We start from the raw sequence: 21,301 nt of genomic DNA, 5'->3' as shown, positions 1-21,301 counted from the left end.
CACCAATCAGCACTCTGTATCTAACTCAAGGTTTGTGAATGCACCAATCAGCACTCTGTATCTAACTCAAGGTTTCTGAATGCACCAATCAGCACTCTGTATCTAACTCAAGGTTTGTGAATGCACCAATCAGCACTCTGTATCTGGCTTATCTGGTGGGGACTTGGAGAATCTTTACGTCTAGCTAAGGGATTGTAAATACACCAATCAGCACTCTGTGTCTAGCTCAAGGTTTGTAAATGCACCAGTCAGTGCTCTGTGTCTAGCTAATCTAGTGGGGACTTGGAGAACTTTTGTGTCTAGCTCAGGGATTGTAAATGCACCAATCAGCACCCTGTCAAAATGAACCAATCAGCCGTCTGTAAAGCAGATCAATCAGCTCTCTGTGAAATGGACCAGTCAGCAGGATGTGGGTGGGGCCAGATAAAGGAATAAAAGCAGGCTGCCCGAGCCAGCAGTGGTAACCCACTGGGGTCATCTTCCACACTGTGGAAGCTTTGCTCTTTCGCTCTTTGCAATAAATCTTGCTGCTGCTCACTCTTTGGGTCCACACTGCCTTTGTGAGCTGTAACACTCACCGCGAAGGTCTGCAGCTTCACTCCTGAGGCCAGTGAGACCATGAACCCATCAGGAGGAATGAACAACTCCGGATGGGAGGAACGAACAACTCCAGACGCACCACCTTAAGAGCTGTAACCCTCACCACGAAGGTCTGCAGCTTCACTCCTGAAGCCAGCGGGACCACAAACCCACCAGAAGGAAAAAACTCCGAACACATCCGAACATCAGAAGGAACAAACTCCGGACACACTGCCCTTAAGAACTGTAACACTTACTGTGAGGGTCTGCAGCTTCATTCTTGAAGTCAGTAAGACCAAGAACCCACCAATTTCGGATATACTGGGACCACAGCTGCACACCACCAACCAGGTTAATTTTTAAATGTTTTGTAGAGATAGGGTCTTGCCATGTTGCCCAGGCTGGTCTGGAACTTCTGGGTTCAAACAATCCACTCTCCTCTACCTCCCAAAGTGCTAAAATGTCCCTTTATTTTTTTTTTTTTTTTTTTTTGAGACGGAGTCTCGCTCTGTCGCCCAGGCTGGAGTGCAGTGGCGTGATCTCGGCTCACTGCAGCTCCGCCTCCTGGGTTCACGCCATTCTCCTCCCTCAGCCTCCCAAGTAGCTGGGACTACAGGCGCCCACCACCATGCCAGGCTAATTTTTTGTATTTTCAGTAGAGACAGGGTTTCACCATGTTAGCCAGGACGGTTTCGGTCTCCTGACCTCATAGATGTCCCTATTCTTGATCTAAACCTTTAGGGAAATGAGTCATGAAAGTTGAGCCCCTACCATGTAATATTCTCCTCTTTGCTTGTGTTGAACATCCCCACAGGCTCCCTGGAGCAGCTCCTGCTCCTGGCACCCCAGGCTTCCGCCCTGGAGCCACACTGGCCCACAGAGCCCCTCATCCTGCTGCCTCTGGTTCATCTCTGCCGGGATGCCGAAGTGCCCCTCAGCTCTCTGTCTTGTCATTCCTTACCCCTGTGTCCTCTTCTGGACCATCGCGGCAAGGACCAGTGAGTCTTTCATGAGGTGGGTGCAGTGACCAGGATGGCCAACAGAGGCCGCAGGGAGATGCGCCCCCAGGGCATGGCAGGTGCAATCCTGTTGTGTTGGCGCCCTTGGCAGCCTAAGTGTGAGGACAGCATGGCAGCAGCCAGAGACCCGCATTCTGGGTCTGACTCTTCCCCTCTGTGGGCCTCAGTTTTTCCATCTGTAAAGTGGAGGGAGGTGGCTTGGAACCCCTGGATGGTTGTTAGGCAACCTTCCTGCACCAACATCCTGGGGACCTTTCTGATTGATGCTGAGGGAAGGGAACTGTCTTGAACTCCCTTTGGCGGAAGAAATTGGCCCAGCGGCTTAGGCAATGGAGCAAGATGACTCCAGGGCCCTTCCTCAGACCTGACTGAGAAAACAGAGCCCACTAGGCACCAGCTTACGGAGGGGACTCACCCCTGGGAGAAAGCAGGGCTTCAAATTAGGCTGCCTACGAGCTGCCTGCGGTGATGAGGGACATGGAGACCCCTCTGGGCCTCTGGAGGGCCCTCATGGAGACCCCTCCAGAGGCCCAGAGCCCAGGTGACAGGCGGCAGCCTCCTGGAGTACGTTTCTGCCCATCTCTGGAAAAGCCCAGGTAGGCATTGGTGGGAAGAGAGAACACACACCCTCCTGCCCTCCGCAGCTGCAGGCCCTGGCAACAAGCCTGGAGGCTCAGCCATCCTCCTTGCTCAGGGGGACTCTCCTGCCCTAGTTCTCAGCCCTGCCTCTCCACCAGCTCCTAATTCTGGGCTGAGCTAGGAGAGCAGGGTAAAGGCCTAGGGATCCCTGCAAAGATGAATAGCATGGGATCTCGAATACACTCCAGAGAACAGGACCCAGGACCCAGTCCTCACAAGCACAGAGCAGACCCCCTCCCTCCCCCATCCCCACCCTTCCACTCTTCACTTTATCCCCAAAGCATTAAAAGACAAGACAGGCATGATACTGATGGAGAACATTCTCTACAAAAGTGGTAATGAGCCTGCAGGAGGGATTTGGGGTACAGTGGTGGGAGCACAGAGCCTGCTCCACCCCAGCACCAGAAGAACCAGGAGGGGCTGCGGCAGTAAATGGACGAGGAACGGGAGAGAAGGGGCAGCACCTGGGGCTCTGGGAGAAACAAGTCGGCACTTGGGGGTGGCCCCAGGCTCAGGCCCAGAGAACAGGCAGAAGAGCTGCGGTGGGCTCCAGACGGCGGTGGCAGGCAGCCAAGCCCTCAGTGTCCTGCAGTAGGACAGGGACCATCTCCTCCATGCCCCCTACTCTGGGCACGTGTGTGGGAATGGGAACCCCCAGACAGACCAGAAAGAGGCCTTTGAGGGCTCTCTTTCCCCTGCCCCAGCCACGGGGGCCCCGGGAGGAGCTGGGGGCTGAGGCCATGCTCCCAGCAGGAGCTGCTTCCCAGCTGAGGTCAGGGATGGGGGGCCATGGCTGAGAAAGGAGGAGAGCAGCTCTGCATGGGGTGCAAAGGGGCACACACACGTCAGCAGGCTCATGAGGGACTCTCCCACATCTGTGACCTCAGTCTGGCTAGAGAGCTTTGGGGGCACACATCAGAGGACACATGCTGTGACCACCCTCTGAGCTGGCCTTTCCCCTGGTCTCACCACCGTCAGAGGGCTGGGACACAGGTGAGCTCTCCCTTACCCCTGATCCACGCAGAATCACGCAACAGCCCAGTCCCTACCAGACCTGGAGGGAAACCTACCAAACACCACCCAACGTGAGCGTGCACACACGCACGCATGCACACACACACAAACACACGCATGCACACACACACATGCATGCACAAACACAAACACACGCACACGCATGCACACACACAACACGCACACGCATGCACACACACACGCATGCACAAACACACAAACACACACGCACGCATGCACACACACAAACACACGCACACACATGCATGCACACACACAAACACACACACGCACACACATACACACATGCATGCACAAACACACACACATGCATGCACACACAAACACACGCACACGCATGCACACACACATGCATGCACAAATACGCAAACACACGCACACGCATGCACACACACGCATGCACAAACACACGCACATGCATGCACACACACGCATGCACACACGTGCGTGCACACGCACGCACACACACACGCATGCACAAACACAAACACACGCATATGCATGCACACACACGCATGCACACACAAACACGCACGCATGCACACACATGCATGCACAAACACACACACACGCATGCACACACATGCATGCACACAAACGCACGCATGCACGTGCACACACACGTACACATGTATGCGAGAACACACATGCACACACACTCACCCAAGCTCACACACACGACACACGTACACACACGCATGCACACACATGCATACATGCACACAAACATGCACACGCACACAGCCCTGGTGACCTGGGGACAATCTGCAGTTTAGATTATCCACTTTCTCCAGTGTCCACATACAGGACTTACCCACCCCAGGCCTGACACCCAGCCACACCCTGTTCTGCCTGTCCCGGCCCTGGGAGACTGAGGAGGTTGGCGGACGCCTTTCTCTAGCCCAGCGCATGCCTGCCAGGCCTGGGGGCTATAATACTGCAGCCTGTTGGTCTAGCACCTTGCATCTAGCGCCCTGGCCCTCTGGGGTCCCTGGGGGGCCAGGCTGCACATTGAAAAAGGGGGAGGCTGGAGGAAGACAGGCCAGGCTTCACCCCTAGATGAGCTGGGAAGGGCATCAGTACCCCCACCCCACCCCAACCTGGCTTTCCAGCTCCGGGCCTTGGCCACTAGGTGAAGGAGGGGGTGCTGGCTATGCTTGGGATGGGGGGATGGGGTGCAGACTGAAAGATGGGGCATTTGGCTGAAGAGTCTGGCTGAGGAACTTCCCCTCTGGGGTGGACGGGAGGAGGGAAGGCAGCCCAAACTCTTCCCTTCACAACAATGCAGGTAGTGAGTAAGTCTCTGGCCTGAGCACAAGAGAACAAGGCCATCAGGGGAGGGGTGGGTGAGGCCACGGCGCCCGGGACAGGCGCGCCCTCCCGCATCCACCTCCCACACTCTCATCCAGTTCTGATGCCCCTGCCCTCCCTCTGCGGAGGCCTCCCCCAAGTCTACATGTCCTTTAGGGCTGCTCAGAATGGGTGGCTCAGGGCCTTCAAGACCCCTCAGAACTGGAGTTCCAGAACACTCTCTCGCCCCTCTGGTGCCTCCAGGCCACACCCTCTGCTTCAAGGTGCGGACAGGCTTTCAAAGGAGTCGCCCCAACTGGTCCTTGCTCCTGGGGAAGGGGGCTGCAGGGCTGGCAACTGTGAGGACCTCGAGACCCCACCATAGGTTGTGGCAACTTGCAATTCATTTTGGTCTGGGGAGAGGAGCCCCCCGTTATCTGTGGAGGAAGAGACAGAAAGAAACAGATCTCACATGAGGCCCTCCAGAGGCAACATTTTCACTCAGGGCAGCCATCTGGACAACTTAGCCTCCCCATCTCTCGGCAGGCCAATGGTCAGGGATAGGAGATGCCAGCCTATGGTTGACCTCCCCATCCCCAAAACTCTGAACCAGCCTGCCTCCCCACACCCATCCCTGCCCCAGCCATTCAGGATAACGGCCACAGATACCTAAGAGGAAATGAGGACAATGTTTGTTGGGCCTGTGGGATGCCACTGGGGAGGGGCCAGGGCAGGGGCTGGCCACAGCATGACCATTGTGGTGGCAGCCTTGGGCAACTATGATGGCCTTTGGAACATGAACCCTGCCTCCAAGGCTGCTGCTGGCCCTCTTGGGAGCATTTGCCCACGTTCCTGATTGCAAAGTTCAGGAACAGCAGGTAAAACATCTCCCTAAGGCTAGGTGCGGTGGCTCATGCCCGTAATCCCAGCACTTTGGGAGGCCAAAGTGGGCAGATCACCTGAGGTCAGTAGTTCGAGACCAGCCTGGCCAACATGGCAAAACCCCGTCTTTACTAAAAATACAGAAATTAGCTGGGCATGGTGGTGCACTCCTGTAATCCCAGCTACTCAGGAGGCTGAGGCAGGAGAATTGCTTGAACCCGGGAGGTGGAGGTTGCAGCGAACCGAGATTGTGCCACTGCACTCCAGCCTGCATGACAAGAGGGAAACTGTCTCAAAAAAAAAAAAAAAAATCTGCCTGAGGTCTTGGGCAATTGAGAGGCCCTGCTGACTGCACGCCCTGCATCCCATGGCAGCCACCTTGACCCCAGGCTCTAAAGCCATGCAGACCAGGGATCAAGCCCAGCTCCATGCTGAGCAGCAGCAGGACCTTGAGGTGAGCTATTCTGTCTGAGCCTCCACTTGCTCATCGGCTGTAAAATGGGAACGATATAATCCACCAATATAGTCCAGCGCACACAGGCTTTTAGGGGGATTAAGCAAGAGGACTTGTTCAAGGGCACAACCCAGCACCTAGGAGGTGGGAGGGCTCAAAAACACCCCAGCTGTGATTCCTGTGACTGCTGAAATTCATTGACACTAAGAGGCCCATTGCCCCACATGTTGATGTCCCCAAAATCGAGGTGCACTTTAACTGTGATAAGAATGCCTCGGGTCATCATTAAATTGGCAACTTCTTTTTCTGAGCTGGTGGCAAATAAGGGTGCCTTTTATCATCAATGGCCCCATTTCGATTTTATGAAATACAGTATCCCCCACCCCCTACTCCTGAATAGGCAGATCTGTACCCCCTCCCCAGGGACCTTCCAACTCCTGCTCCTCCATCCCCCCGCCAGGCTGGACACTCACAGCTCTGTGTCCTCCAGGGCTGGCGGGTGCTCCATCACCTGCAGCCGCCTCCTCACGGCCCCCAAGATCTTCTTTCGGGGCCCCAGGGGGACGCTGATGCTGCGGAGGTCGAGGTCAGAGCACAGCATCAGAGCCTCCAGGTCGATCTTCTCCTGCCGCAGGAGGGCGGCAAAGTCCTCCATGTGCAGGGAGGCCAGGAAGGTCTCCAGCGGGCTAGTCTCGGGCTCCAGGTCCTCGTCCAAGCCTAAGTCCAGCTCGCCCCAGGGCAGCTCCTCCCCACAGCTGCGGTCCTGCAGGCTGTTGGCACTGCCTAGGCTGTCATCGTCCAGGCTGGGGGAGCTCTGCAGCCGACTCCGCGGCGCTCCCACCCCGTCCAGCCCCCCATCCTCACGGCCCAGTCCGTGCAGCCCACTGCTCAAGTAATTTCTGCGGAACACCATGGTGCCCAGGCCGGGGCGGGTAAACAGGGAGTCGTGGCCTGAGTCGGTGCTGACCTCCGAGTGGGCAGGCTCGGCCGCCAGCGTGGCACGGGAGACGCTGTCTTCGTCCGAGAGGAACATGTCCCGGAGCGGGGCTCGGCCCCACTCCTTGGGATTGGCGTAGGTGCCCTGGCGCACGAACATCACGTCGCTGCCCAGCTGCAGGCCCGAGAGCGAGCGGGCGCTCTTGCGCCCATCCTCGAAGACCTTGAAGGTGCCTTCGCCGCCCTGCTTGCGCCGCTCTAGCTTCTTCTGCATCTTGGTCTTGCCCCTGGCCGTGCCGTGCAGCGTGGCCTGCGAGTACGGCAGGTGGCTGCCCAGCGCCAGATGCTGCAGCCGGCGGCTCAGGGTGCTGGACGTGAGGCTGGAGAAGCTGAGGGTGTCGGAACGCCCGGCCAGCTCGCGCCGGTGGCGCCGCTCCATGCGTTCGTGGTGCTTGCGCTGCAGCTTGGCGCACTGGCGGATGCGCCGCTCCGCCTCGCGGAAGGCCTTGTCCTTCAGCTTGCCCACCAGCTTGGGGTTGAGGCTGCTCTGTTTGGCCGCGATGGAGTCCAGGTAGCGCACGCATTCCATGTGGCCCTTCATGGCAGCCATGTCCAGCGGCGTGTGGTAGTCGTTGTCTAGGCACCAGATGTTGGCCCCGAAGGACACCAGGAAGGACAGGCAGTGCAAGTGGCCATTGGAAGCTGCCAGATGCAGGGGTGTGTTGCCCCAGATGTCACACTTGTCCGGGTCACCCCTGCAGGGAAAGCATTCAGGAGGGACGAGTGACGAGTCCTGGCTGGGGATGGAGGTGGAGGGAGTGGAGGGGGGAGGGGAGCTTCCCCACTGTCACGGCAACCCCCAAAGGGACCGTGGGCCTGAGATCTCTTCCACTCCAGGAGACCTGCAGGCCTGAGCCACCCAACAGGTGAGCCCAGGGGAAAATGGCCCCAGGCGTGCAGGGGGTGGGGTGACAGAGAAGGCGGGACTGGGGCGGGGCCTTCCCCAAGCTAACTGAGGGCTGGGAATCTTAGGGGATGAATATTTGATGCCCTGAGAGAAGGGAGTAAATTATTCATGGGGCCCAGCACAGAGCTGGCCCAGAGCGCTGGCGGGCCAGGGCCGCGTCTGGGTCTCTAGGCAGGCGTGGTGGTGAGTGTGGCTGCGTGTGCCGAGTGACCGTAAAAGAGAACAGAGCAGTGGGTGGTGTGTGCCGGGCCCCAGCCCCGGGTGAGCATGTGTGAGGTGTGGGCTTGCGTGTCTGCAGGGAGCAGGGCCAGCCCTGGCAAGCCCGAGTGTGAGAGGAGGTGTCGGGCGTTGGTCTGAGCCAGGAGGGGAGTGCGGGGGCAGCCAGGACGGGAGGGGAGGGGAGGAGGAGGGAAATCAGCTGCCCGCGCTCCGAAGCCCTCCCTTCCCCAGGTTGCCCCCTCTTTGGTATCCCTGCAAGGCTGCCTCACTTGAGCCTGTCCAGGGACCCCCGACAGCCCCCACAAGCACCCTTCATACGAGACTGTGTCCCCCAGGGCAAGCTCCCAAGACTCCTCCGGAGCTCTCCCTCCCTTGGGGGCCCAGCACAGCGCCCCTGCCCTGCGCTAATGAGGCCACAAGGCCAACCCCCAGGGCTGGGGGAAGAATCACTCCCTTGTCTCAACAGCTCCCCACACACCCCTTCCTGGGCCTCCCCTCCTGGCCGCCAAGTCCTGCAGGCCAGTGTGGGAAGGACCTGCCAGCACCCAACCCACACCCCATCAAACACCAATCCTGGTCTCTGGAGGAGCTGGGGCTTGGTGTACCCAAGGGGAGCCCTCTTCCCCTCCTCTCATGAGCCTCTCTGAAGGGATGGCAGGGGACAGTGTCACTGTGTGCCCTCCTGGGGTGGGGAGGGGCCAGTCAGCCTTGGCCTCATGGGACATGGTTCAGCTGCCCAGGCTTCGAGGCTGCTCCCAGCCCAAGGAGAGGACAAGAGGGAGGGGTCTCCAGCACCTTCTACATGTTCAGGCCACAGGCCAGTACCTGGCACCGGGGCCAGCTCAGCCCCTGGCCCTCTCTCCCATGACCTGAGACTTCATATCAACCCTCCTGGGGTGTCCTGTCCACCCCTCATCCTGTCCAGGCTGCCCTGATGTCCAGACCAACCTGACTTCTCTTTATAAAGCCATTGGGGCTGAGGGAGTTGGTCACAGTTATTTGACTTTAGCCCCAAGGAACCCATGTCAGTGGCTCTGGTCCTGGAGGTGGCTCAACTGCCACCTCCAGGCCCCTTCCCTGGCGCTGACACCTGCACTGTATGCCCACCCACGGCCCAGGACAACTCCAAAGGGAAGGGGAAGGAAGAGAAGCCCCTTCAGAGTGACCACGTCACAGCCTCCACCACTGCTTAGCTGTGCCCGGCTGTGCAGGAGGGACTTGGAGAGAGTTAAGGGAGTAGCTGAATCAGTGACATTTGGCGCTCTGGACAGCGTCCATAAATCCCCAAAATGAGCAGATTGAGGGCAAGCGCTCTGTGACACCAGCCTGCCGGAGAACGTGGGTGCTGGCTGGCAGAGCCCTTTGGATCCAAGGCTGGAGAGTGGGCAGTGAAGGCCCCTCCCTTTCTAGCCCCCACTGCTGGCCCCTCGAGACTTCCCAACCTTCTCTCCGCGTCTCACTATCCCCTCACTCTTACTTCCAGGGGGACCCCAGCCAGGGGATCTCTCCCACCTTCCCCTCACTCTGCAGCAACCCCCCATAATCAGGAACCCCCAAATCCCGGTTTCTTCCCTCCTAGCCCCAGATCCAGGTCACCAGTGTTAACAAGTGTCAGATGCCTCCGCTTGGGTCCCCCTCCACGTGTGTCTCTCCCACAAACGCCAGGGTCTAAGGGTCCACCTGCCTGCAGGGAAAGGAGGCAGCTCAGAGGAGCGGTGGACGAGGGAGTCTGGGGTGGTCTCAGGGGCCTCAAGGGCGCTGGGTGGGGCGTACTCACCCCCGGCTCACAATGAGACGCAGCGACTCGAGATTGCCATGGTAGGCAGCCCAGAGAGTGGGGGTCATGCCATCCTCGTCGGGGGCATTCAGCTCCTTCCGGGTGGCCTCCTTGAGGAGCTCCAGGTAGCCATCCCGGGCTGCCCGGTGGTACTGGTCGTTCATGGCGCCCGAAGTGGACGGGGCGGGCAGGGGGCACGGAGAAAGGCCCCCCGCAGGGGAGGGCGGCGGGGTTAGGGCTGAGGCATGAGGTTGGAGGAGGGGGCCGGGCAGGGGCCGGGGCCGCCAGCCCCCGCTGCCGCAGACGGAGGGTGCGGAGCGCCAGAGCCGCGACTACCAAGACATCTGAGCCGCTCACCCGGCGGCGGGGGCGGGGTGGGAAGGGGCGGGAGCCGCCCCCGGTCTTCCCCTGGGTCCTAAACACCCTGCATGCACCTCAACACACGAGGGTGACCCACGCAAGGCCCTGCCCTCCTCTTCAAAAGTGCCCACCTCGGGGCTACGCCCTGTGACGCCCAGTCCGGGGACAGTCAGAGGTCTGTCCTCACTAGAGCCTGGGGTGCTGTGGCTCCCTATTTCTCCACCTGTCAGTGGAACGAACCGAGAGCTGGGGAGGGGTGCCGGAGGGCGGGGTGGGGGAGCCGGCCTGAGCCCCAGGACAGTGGACCTAAGAAGGGGCACCGGCACCGACCGCGGCTGGGTCAGCGAGTGGGACGGGCCAGGCCGCCGCTGCCTGCACGGAGTCCCTCGACCGCGCTCCAGCAGGGGACGCTGGAGGACTGGCAGCGGCTCCGCGCGCCGCGTGAAACTTCTCACCCAAGACCCGGAGTCCAGCGGAGCGCGGGCCGGCGGCAGAGGCGGGCAGGGCGGTGGGATAGAGGAAAAGGGAGCTTGGATCCCTGCGAGGACCGTGGGGGAGAGGGAGACTGCGGTTCCCATCCCGGGCAGGAGCAGAAGAGCACAGGATTCAGGGTGCGCCGAAGCTGGAGGGCGTCAGGGTGCCCGCGGGCTTTTTGGACGTCTCTTGAGCTTAGCTCTCGGGGCTCTGGGCGCCTGGAATGCTGCGCGCCAGGGCGCGGTGGGCACCGGGGGCGGGGTGCCCTCTAGGTGCCGCAGTGCGCGGCCGTGCCCGAGCCTGGCCGCAGCGGGGTGACGGAGTGGGGTCGCCTCTCAAAGGGTAAATATGAATCTTGCCTTATCTGGCTCCAGCGGGCTCTTCCCTAAATTCACCTTGGAGAAAGATGGATCATGTGAGCGGGACTGAGAGCTTTATGGAGCCAAACTCCCGCAGCTGTAAATCACCCTGTCCTCCTGGGTATAAAGCGCCTGTCCATCTCGGCGTGGGAGAGAGGAGACGCTCGCCGTCCCCTGACCCCCAGCTCAGCGTCGGCTCCAGGCCCAGCCAGGTGGGTGCCCCGGGCCAGAGGGCAGTCGGACTTGGGGAGTGGGGACCTTGGAGGGGTCCAACCGGGTGCTGCCGCTTCTGCTTTCTTCCCGCCCAGCGAGAGGGGCAGGTTCCGCGTTTTCTCTTCCCCTTTCCCAGCGCTTCCTCCAGCACCCGAAGCCCCAACCCTGCGGGTCAGGAACTCCCTAGTCCCCAAATCTAGGGATGAGATGGGGGAAGGAGAGCCGTCGGGGTTGACCTGGAGTTTTGTCCGCTCCTCCCCTGCAGTGATCCCTCTAGCCTTCTCCAATCGCCCCCGCCATGTCCGAGGAGCTGGCCCAGGGCCCCAAGGAGAGCCCCCAGGCGCCGCGCGCCGGCCCCAGGGAGGTGTGGAAGAAGGGCGGCCGCCTGCTGTCGGTGCTGCTGGCCGTGAACGTGCTGCTCCTCGCCTGCACGCTCATCAGCGGCGGAGCCTTCAACAAGGTGGCCGTGTACGACACCGACGTGTTCGCGCTGCTCACTACCATGATGCTGCTGGCAACGCTCTGGATCCTCTTCTACCTCCTCCGAACCGTGCGCTGCCCCTGCGCGGTACCCTACCGGGACGCTCACGCTGGCCCCATCTGGCTCCGAGGTGCCAGGGGAGATAGGGGTGAGGTGGGGTGGGCACAGCAGGGAGCTGCAGGCTAGGGCTCTCACAGGAGTTGCAGAGAGCAGATTGACATACGAGGGCGAGAGGTTCCCTAGGGAGGACCAGGAGGACCGGAGGGTGAGGTGGGCTGCAGTTAAGGAAAAAGAGGAAGGTAAGGGGCCCTGGGGGAGGGATGAATAGAGGGATGGAACCGGACCTCTTTGCCCCCGGTCTGAAGATTGGAGAAGGCTGGCCGAAGGAGGGCCTTTGATGGAGAGCAGGAACCAGAAGATGGCAGCCACTGAAAGAGCCCAGCCAGGGCCCTTTGCGGTATCCACACAGCCCCAGAGAGAGGGGGGCTCGGTAGCAGGTCCATCCATCCACCCACTCAGTCATACACTCACCCTTCCATCCACCCATTCACCTTTCAGTCTGTCTATCCACCTATCCACTTATCCTCCCACCCTCCCCATTGACCCATCCAACAGTGCACTCACTCACCCGTCCACCCACCCATCTAGCCTTCCATCCTCAGGGCCTGTCCTCAGCTCGGCAGGCCTTCTCTCCTGCCTCTCTGATCCACCACCACCACCACCCACCCGCCCCTGGTTTCCAGGTGGGCTGGTGCTGTTTGGAATCTGCACCCTCATCATGGATGTCTTCAAGACTGGCTACTACTCCAGTTTCTTCGAGTGCCAGTCGGCCATCAAGATTCTGCACCCCCTCATCCAGGCTGTGTTTGTCATCATCCAGGTGGGTGGAGGAGTGTCGCTGTGTGGAAGAAGGGAGCTAACTCTTGGCCGTTGGGAAGGACCCAACAAGGGGTTGGAGACCTGAGTTCCATGTGCCTCGTATCCTGAGCTATTAAGTAAACCAGGGACAGGGCTGTAGAGAGCATCACGGGAGTCCATCAATGTGGAAACACCTCATAATGAAGTAATATCTCAATGTGAGCTCCCACTTGGAGCTCTGCAATGTTAGTTCAACCTAAGCAGTGCCAGTAGTTAACACCTAGGAGGTGTGAGTTGTGACAGCCAGCCCTGTCTCCTAGAACCTGGCCTGCCCTTCTTGGGTGCCCGTAGGGGGCTTTTGTGTCAGCCCAGGCTCCTGCCAGCTTGGTCCCTCTGTTCTGTGTTTGTTTGGAAAGTAGGGTAGCCTGTAACTGGAATTTCTCAAACATTTGCTTTGTAGTTGTTGCTGCATAAACAATACTTTGAAAGATCTTCTGATTGAGCTGAGGCAGGACTGGGCTTAGATGGAATCAGGACAGCCCCCAGCCCTCTATCATGACAAAAATGGCACCACGGATGATGCCCTCCCCAGAAACATCACCCCTGCTGCCCAGGTTTTCCCAGTTCAGCACACGTGTGGCTGTGGCATTTATGTAGTTTTAGTCTTTCGTATTTTGTGGGTTTGAAGAATACTCAGGTAAAATGAAAATATAGATCTCCCCACATCACCAAATGCCACAGCAGGGATTCACAGGCAGCCAGACGGTAGCAAGGCCTGGTACGGCAACAGAGGAAGAGGATGAGCAGGGGATGTTGCCAAACGAAGGTGAGAAGTCCACAGAGACTCCTTCCACCCTGAGCAAGACCTAACCCGAGACTGGCCTTGCTCCCAGAAAAAAAAATAACTAGATAGTCAAAAATCTACTTGACCCCCATCTCCACACAAAATAAACCCCACACGAGCAGGATTTTACATGTGATGTTTTGCAAACCTTTAAAGAATGGAGAGCCACTATTTTATACAAACTGTGTCAGAACAGAAAAAGACAGTCCTCCCCACCTAATTTTTTTTCTTTCTTTTCTCTTTTTTTTTTTTTTTTTTTTTTTTTTTTTTTTGAGACAGAGTCTCACTCTATTGCCCAGGCTGGAGTGCAGTGGCGTGATCTCGGCTGCAACCTCTGCCTCCCAGGTTCAAACAATTCTCCTGCCTCAGCCTCCCAAGTAGCTGGGATTACAGGTGCATGCCACCACGCCCAGATAAATTTTTGTGTGTTTTTAGTACAGATGGGGTTTAATAGAGATGGGGTTTTACCATGTTGGCCAGGCTGGTCTCAAGCTCTTGACCTCAAGTGATCCACCTGTCTCGGCCTCCCAAAGTGCTGGGATTACAGGCATGAGCCACTGCACCCAGCCTCCACCTCATTTTGTGAAGCTAAAATGAACCTGATAACTCAGTGTAAGGGTTCCTCAGGTGGAGAGAACAAGATGGCATGGACGTGGGTGCACTGGAGTTTTGTCCATCTTTGGAGTAAATGACTGTCACCAATGTCTCTCATTATAGACCTACTTTCTCTGGGTCTCCGCTAAAGACTGCATTCACGTCCACCTGGATCTGACCTGGTGAGAACCGCTGCTTGATGCCTGTGCCTAGCGTGCTGGTGTTCACCTTGCAGGAAAGATTCAGGCTTTCCACCCTGGGCCGGGGCCTCTCTTTATGTCCCCTGGGAGGGGTTGCAGCCAAGGCCTCCTTGCTTTGTCAGGCTGACTTCCACTACCTTATGGGGCCCTTTCTCCCAGGGGAGGGAGTGGTGGTGGCCCCCAGGAAAACCTCCCAGCCCTCTCTTGGATGGCACGCCAGCCAGGCTGTGTTCCTACCAAAATCAGCTTCCCTGTTCACACAGGGCCTGGCTGCTTTCTCATTTCTCAACACCAGCTCTCAGTATTGCTCCCCAAACTGCCAAAGGGTCACAGGCTTCTTTTTCCCCACCCCCAACCCCAAACAGGTGTGGTCTCATGTTCACACTCATCACCAACCTGGCCATCTGGATGGCAGCCGTGGTGGATGAATCTGTGCACCAATCCCACTCCTACAGCAGTTCTCACAGCAACGCCAGCCACACCCGTCTCGCCTCTGACCGTGAGTTTCCTCTTAATGCTGGCCCTGTGGCTACCAGGCCTTGGGCCGGGTGCTTTGTGAGTTTATAACGTCAGTCTCCCGTGCCCTCATGAGGGCACAGAGGCAAAGGAGAGAACCAGGGACCTTCTCCTGCTGCAGGATCTACCTCTGCAGTATAGGTGTAGGTGACCCCAGAAGGGAAATATCAGAGGCGCCCTTTTATCCTTGAGGCTGCAGCCCAGGCCCCCCTGTCCAGTCTCCACCCCACCAAGAAGGGATCCAGGACCAGGTGCAGCGGCTCATGCTTATAATCCTAGCACTTTAGGAGGCCAAGGCAGGCGAATTGTTTGAGCTCAGGAGTTCAAGACCAGCCTAGGCAAGATGATGAAACCCCATCTCTACAAAAAATACAAAAAATTAGCCGGTTGTGGTGGTGCATGCCTATGGTCCCAGCTACTATGGGAGGCTGAGGTGGGAGGATCGCTTGAGCCTGGAAGGTCGAGACTGCAGTGAGCTGTGATTGCGCCACTGCACTCCAACCTCGGTGACAGAGTGAGACCCTGTTTCAAAAATTTAAAAAAAGAGAGACCCAGACCCAGAACCCAGGAAGAAAGGGCAAGAGTGATCAAGCTGGGAAAAGGGGACGGGAGGCAGAGTGGTTCCGTGGTGCAAGCATGGATCAGATGGGAGAGCCCGGGAAGGAGGAGGAGGTGAGAAATAATCATGGCATCACAATGGTAAGGATGGCAATTTACTGAGGTCTCTAAGTCAGGCACTGTGCTGAGTGTCTTGAACACTCCATTTAACCCTCAAGACTTCCCTGTGAGATGGGTACTCTCCCCATTCCCATGCATAGGTGCAGAAACTAAAGCAGAAAGAGCTTAAGTAGCTCACCCAAGGTCTAGCACTAGCATTCATATGCATCTTTGTTTTTAACCAATATGCTAAACTAAGGAGGAACGGGATCCAGTCTCCAGTCCTCATTCTCTGGACTTCTCTAGGGTCCCCCAATAGCCAGGACCAGACAAGATAACTAAGACATGCACGCTCCTAGCATGGGAGGGTCCAGCAACAGAAAGCATGGCCCCTGCCCTCAGGGAGACCCCAGCCCAGCAAGCCTTACAAAGAACCACCCTGCACAGAGAGGACTCCTGAGGGTGCAAAACCAAACCAGGGAGGTGATGGACTTCACATGGGGGCCTGCAGGCTGGAGAGAGGCCTGCCGGAGAAGTACCTGTCCCGGGGTCAGAAGTCAAACAGTTTGCATTGACTCTGCCTTCACAAGTCCGTCACCACGTTAAGCCTCAGTTTCTTCATCTGCAAAACCAGCTGGGCTAGTTCTTAGGATGAAAAGAGACGTTTGCCAAGGCCCAGAGTATCCTACAAACACATTCTGGAGTCAAGTCAAGACTCTTTTCCATGTGGTACAAACAGAAGTGATGGGAGGTCATGGTGGAGACTTGGGCACAGCAGCTGGCTTTCTGGGCTGAATCGATGGTAGGGAGAGCTGTGAGGAAGCTTGAACTTTAGAGGTTCCCAAGAGAGCCACTTTCTATCTCAGGGAGCCAGGGCAGGAAGGGATGGAAGGAATGGAGTGGGGTGAAGTGAGCAGCCCTGTGGTTCAGACTGTTCTTTTGTTTTTTGTTTTTTGTTTTGTTTTGTTTTGTTTTTTGAGACAGAGTCTCGCTCTGTCGCCCAGGCTGGAGTGCAGTGGCATGATCTCGGCTCACTGTAACCTCTGCCTCCTAGGTTCAAACAATTCTCCTGCCTCAGCCTCCCGTGTAGCTGGGACTACAGGCGCATGCCACCAAGCCCGGCTAATTTTTGTATTTTTAGTAGAGACAGGATTTCACCATGTTGGCCAGGCTGGCCTCAAACTCCTGACCTCAGGTGATCCCCCCCGCCTTGGCCTCCCAAAGTGTTGGGATTACAGGTGTGAGCACCTGCACCTGGCCTAGACTGTTCTTACTGAGCACTGATGTGTCCCAGTCTCTGGCACACAGTAGGTGCTCAAGAAATATTTGTGAAGTGAAGGAGTGTGCCACGCCCTGTAAAGGCATGAGGGATACCCTGGTGAATATAGCAGGCATGACAGACAGGGGCCCTGCCCTTAACAAAGGTCACAAGCTAGGCTGGGTGTGGTGGCTCACGCCTGTAATCCCAGCATTTTGGGAGGCCGAGGCAAGCGGATCACCTGAGGTCAGGAGTTCGAGACCAGCCTGGCCAACATGGTGAAACCCTGTCTCTACTAAAAATATAAAAATTATCCGGGCATGATGGCAAGTGCCTGTAATCCCAGCTACTTGGGAGGCTGAGGCAGGAGAATGACTTAAATCTGGGAGGTGGATCTTGCAGTGAGCCAAGATCACACCATTGCACTCCAGCCCGAGCATCAAGAGTGAAACTCTGTCTCAAAACAAAACAAAACAAAACAAAACAAAAAAAGAGTCACAGGCTAGGGGTGAGACCTCTCTAGGAAGGCAGGAGAGTAGTCCAGCCCTGTGTCTCTCTCTCCACAACAGAGCATGCAGGCAACCCGGTCGGAGGAGACTCCTGCCTCTGCAGCACGGCCGTCTGCCAGATCTTCCAGCAGGGGTACTTCTACCTATATCCCTTCAACATCGAGTACAGCCTCTTCGCCTCCACCATGCTGTATGTCATGTGGAAGAATGTGGGTAGATTCCTGGTCTCCACCCCTGGCCACAGCCACACCCCATCCCCTGTCAGCCTCTTCCGGGAGACCTTTTTTGCTGGCCCGGTTCTGGGCCTGCTGCTCTTCGTGGTGGGGCTGGCTGTCTTCATCATCTACGAGGTTCAAGTGAGCGGGGACGGGAGCCACACCTGGCAGGCCCTGGTCATCTACTACAGCTTCAACATTGTCTGCTTGGGACTCACGACCTTGGCCAGCCTGAGTGGCTCCATCATCTACCGCTTTGACCGCCGGGCCATGGACCACCACAAGAACCCCACGCGCACCCTGGACGTGGCCCTGCTGATGGGTGCCGCCCTGGGTCAGTACGCAATCTCCTACTACTCCATCGTGGCCGTGGTGGCGGGCACGCCCCAGGACCTGCTGGCAGGGCTCAACCTCACCCATGCACTGCTCATGATTGCCCAGCACACCTTCCAGAACATGTTTATCATCGAGAGCCTTCACCGAGGACCGCCCGGGGCTGAGCCTCACAGTACCCACCCCAAGGAGCCCTGCCAAGACCTCACCTTCACCAACCTGGATGCCCTCCACACCTTGCCTGCCTGCCCGCCCACCCCCAGGCTGGTTAGCCCCAGCCCCTCAGACCAGCGGGAAGCAGTGGCCATCGTCTCAGCCCCCAGAAGCCAGTGGAGACGCCGGTGCCTAAAAGACATTTCTCTGTTTCTCCTGCTCTGCAATGTCATCGTGAGTAGCTGGGGGGAGAAAGGGTGGGCTTGGGAGAAGAGACTGAGGAAGGATGCTCTTGCAGGCTTAAGCCCTTAGCCTTCTCTGTCTTGCCCCCAGCCCGCCTGAGAATCTTACAGCTCTCTAGGAAAGGAGCAGGTTCAGAGAGGGCCAGCTGTAGCTTTGGGGCAAATGGCATCTCAGGGCACTCAGCGAAAATGAAATCCTACCGTTCTGGCATCTAGGCAGTGGATGGAGCTGGAAGGGTCCCAGGGAAGGTTGACACAGGGGCTGGGCAGAGGTGAGAGGGAGCTGAGAGCTGATGTGGAAGGTGGGGTCCTCACCCCCCAGTGGGAGGTGTGACTGCTCCTGGGAACTTGTGACCTGCCTGCTTCTCAGAATAATTGGAACAGTGTCAGGAAGTAGCGGAGACCAGCGTAAGTGTGAGCGGTCTGTTAGCAGAGTGAAGTGGGAAGGAGGGCATCTGCAACAGCCACCCCCTCCCTAGTGACTCAGCAAAGATTAAGAACAACAGACTTGGCCGGGCGCAGTGGCTCACGCCTGTAATCCCAGCACTTTGGGAGGCCGAGGCAGGCAGATCACAAGGTCAGGAGTTCGAGAACAGCCTAGCCAACATGGTGAAACCCCGTCTCCACTAAAAATACAAAAATTAGTCAGGCGTTATGGTGTGCGCGCCTATAATCTCAGCTACTTGGGAGGCTGAGGCAAGGAAATTGTTTGAACCCAGGAGGCGGAGGTTGCAGTGAGCTGAGATTGCACCACTGCACTCCAGCCTGTGCAACAGAGTGAGACTGTTAAAAAAAAAAAAAAAAAAAAAAAAAGCAACAGACTTCACCCAATACAAATATGTTCTCTGTATAGAAGTACCCCAGGGCAGAAACACTGGTAATGAAAGTGCATCCCAATAGCGAAACACTCTTGGTGTTTCTAGTACAACCCAAGACAGAAATGGCCCAGTGGGGGCTTATTATTACCTCTGATACAGAAACATGTACCTATGTGGGTACATCTCAAAGAGAAAAAAACACTTCTAATGAAGTTTCACTCAATAGAAAAACAATCCTTTCAGCTAGAACCTCCAATAGAAAAATATCCCTAATACAGAAAATTACTTAATGTGAGTACATCCCAGGACAGAGCAAGAGCCCCAGAGTGAATTCTACCCCATGAAATCCTACCTGCATGACGTACACCAGTGGCCCTAACTAAGAGTCATTCTTAGTTAGGTCCCACTGTGAAGGGCCATCCACCAGGTCATGGTCCCCATAGATGTGGGATGATGCCATGCAGGAGCCTTCCAACACAATCAAGTTCACTTAAAAAAAAAATGTGGTCATCAATCTCTGGCCCTACCAGCAGAATCATTAAGGCCCAGACCTCAGCATGTCTTGGACTGGCTTTGGTACCTGGCCCCCTGCCCTCTGGCCCCACCCCCACCTTCCACCCAGGCCTGGCTTATAGGCTAGGGGCCACCTTCTGGGAGGCTATTCTTGCTCCAGGTATCTGAGCCTAAATCACCTCCAGTAGCATCTTCTCCATCTCCTCCATTTTATAGGACAGAACAGGCTTAGAGGGGACTGCAATGTGTCCAAGGATGAGGTTAATCAGGAGTAGGGGTGAGGCTAGCCTAGAAACCTTTGTTCTTTGCTTCTTACCCACACCTGAATCTTCTGAGCTCATAGCCAGAGAGGAAGCAGGATTCCAACCTCCACTTCCTCCCGCTCCTGGAAAGGGAGAAGAGGATGAGGGAAGAGCTGGAGGGCAGAGCTCATGGAGGGCTGGGGTGGGGTGGCCTTCTGTCTGAACCCCAAACTCCCTGCCTTGAGCCTGATACTGCCACCGCCATCCCTGTGCACACAACCCCCCAGGACAGAGCTGCTGATTTCGCTGTTTGTGCCTCTTCTTCTAGGGAAACCTCTTCTCCCCTCCCCGATCCCACACTGAGGCCCTGCTAAGATTTTGGGAGAGGTGATCACAGGTGGACTCCTAGCCTGGGGATGGGAAATTCAGTTGGGCTCACTTCCTGAGCCCCTTAGAGAGTGCTAGGTCCTGTCCAAAACGCTAGAGTTGCCCATTCACTGACACCCAGCCCTCCGTGTCCACCAAGGTAGAAGGATGGGCCCCCATCTAGCAATGGCCCAGCAAAGCCCACAGAAATGACCCACAGGCATCCATCCAGGCCAGCTCCTGAAATGCTCCTCTCTCCACACAGCTGTGGATCATGCCTGCCTTCGGGGCCCGCCCTCACTTCAGCAACACATTGGAGGTGGATTTCTACGGCTACTCCCTCTGGGCGGCCATCGTCAACATCTGCCTCCCTTTCGGCATCTTCTACCGCATGCACGCTGTCTCCAGCCTGCTGGAGGTCTACGTGCTGTCCTGAGGCCTCCAACTGAGGCATGGGGGGCAGGAAGAGGGGGCTCAGCTCATGTGCCCGCTCAGATACCCTCTGGGAATGAATCCCAGCTGGTGCCATATGACAGCCCATTTCCTGCTGGTCCCAGAGTGGAATTTTCACAAAAGTTATTTTTCCAGGTTCAATCTTTAAATCACAATCAGGACAGGCCCATCCACCCCAGTATGACCATGGGGCATGAGGTGACTGGGGAAGGGAGACCTCTCCTGGCAGCATTTCTAGGACCCAACAAGATCTGGAGGTGCCGGCTCTGGCTCCATCTCTAATCCCCCGCTGTGGCCTGGTCAGTGCACTGCCTGGAGCTGGAAACCAATAAACCTGTGATTTGCCCCCATCCCCACTGTTTGTCTCTGTTGTCCCGTCTGAGGTGGTCACAGGAGAGGATCTTGGAAGTCAGAGCGGGAAGGGTCCGTGGAGATTTTCAGGTCTCAAGTTTTGCAGTGTGTGAGCAAAATCCGAGTGGCAGACTAGCTACAGAGTGGGTAACTGGAGTTCCCAAACTGCCATCTTCCTCTTCCCTTTATCTCCAGGTGACATATACATATAATCTTTTTTTTTTTTTTTTTTTTTTTTTTTTTTTTGAGAGTGTCTCACTTTTTTGCCCAGGCTGGAGTGCAGATAGCTCACTGCAACCTTAACCTCCTGGACTCAAGAGACCCTCCCACTTCAGCCTCCTGAGTAGCTGAAACTACAGCTACTACTGCCACCACACCTGGCTAAATTGTGTGTGTGTGTGTGTGTGTGTGTGTGTGTGTGTGTGTGTGTGTGGAGATGGGGGTCTCATTGTGTTGCCCAGTCTGGTCTTGAACTCCTGGGCTCAAGTGATCCTC

The 21,301-nt window shown here is 56.9% G+C and overlaps 2 protein-coding genes across 3 annotated transcripts; one reads left to right on the top strand and one right to left on the bottom strand.

Moving 5' to 3' along the window:
- Positions 1-3,715: 3,715 nt before the first annotated feature.
- USH1G (USH1 protein network component sans) lies at positions 3,716-10,140 on the bottom strand. 2 transcript variants are annotated; one of them, XM_032177034.2, is made up of 3 exons: positions 9,798-10,140; positions 6,372-7,589; positions 3,716-4,999 (listed from the first exon to the last, which is right to left on the bottom strand). In XM_032177034.2, the coding sequence occupies exons 1-3, from the start codon at positions 9,959-9,961 to the stop codon at positions 4,996-4,998; spliced, it is 1,386 nt and encodes a 461-aa protein (XP_032032925.1). In that variant the 5' UTR covers positions 9,962-10,140; the 3' UTR covers positions 3,716-4,995. The 2 variants fall into 2 exon arrangements, with proteins under 2 accessions (XP_032032925.1, XP_032032927.1); XM_032177036.2 differs by lacking the exon at positions 3,716-4,999 and having other exon boundaries at positions 6,368-7,589.
- A 920-nt stretch (positions 10,141-11,060) lies between these two features.
- Positions 11,061-20,805, top strand: OTOP2 (otopetrin 2). Its single transcript, XM_032178177.2, has 7 exons — positions 11,061-11,202; positions 11,469-11,814; positions 12,428-12,564; positions 14,104-14,162; positions 14,546-14,679; positions 17,181-18,055; positions 20,268-20,805. The coding sequence occupies exons 2-7, from the start codon at positions 11,502-11,504 to the stop codon at positions 20,436-20,438; spliced, it is 1,689 nt and encodes a 562-aa protein (XP_032034068.1). The 5' UTR covers positions 11,061-11,202; positions 11,469-11,501; the 3' UTR covers positions 20,439-20,805.
- Positions 20,806-21,301: the final 496 nt, after the last annotated feature.

The sequence above is a fragment of the Hylobates moloch genome, unplaced genomic scaffold, assembly GCF_009828535.3.
Source record: "Hylobates moloch isolate HMO894 unplaced genomic scaffold, HMol_V3 SCAFFOLD_15, whole genome shotgun sequence".
In the NCBI taxonomy this organism is placed as follows: domain Eukaryota; kingdom Metazoa; phylum Chordata; class Mammalia; order Primates; family Hylobatidae; genus Hylobates; species Hylobates moloch.
The sequence above is the reverse complement of the archived record's forward strand: the minus strand, read 5'-3'. Positions and strand labels throughout refer to the sequence as shown.

Excerpts from the sequence above, each read along its gene's own strand:
- OTOP2 (XM_032178177.2), top strand. The coding sequence starts at position 11,502 with ATGTCCGAGGAGCTGGCCCAGGGCCCCAAGGAGAGCCCCCAGGCGCCG. Across the intron at positions 14,163-14,545 it reads GTCCACCTGGATCTGACCTG|GTGTGGTCTCATGTTCACAC; the intron begins GTGAGAACCGCT and ends AACCCCAAACAG. Across the intron at positions 18,056-20,267 it reads TCCTGCTCTGCAATGTCATC|CTGTGGATCATGCCTGCCTT; the intron begins GTGAGTAGCTGG and ends CTCTCCACACAG.
- USH1G (XM_032177034.2), bottom strand. The coding sequence starts at position 9,961 with ATGAACGACCAGTACCACCGGGCAGCCCGGGATGGCTACCTGGAGCTC. Across the intron at positions 7,590-9,797 it reads CGTCTCATTGTGAGCCGGGG|GGGTGACCCGGACAAGTGTG; the intron begins GTGAGTACGCCC and ends CTTTCCCTGCAG.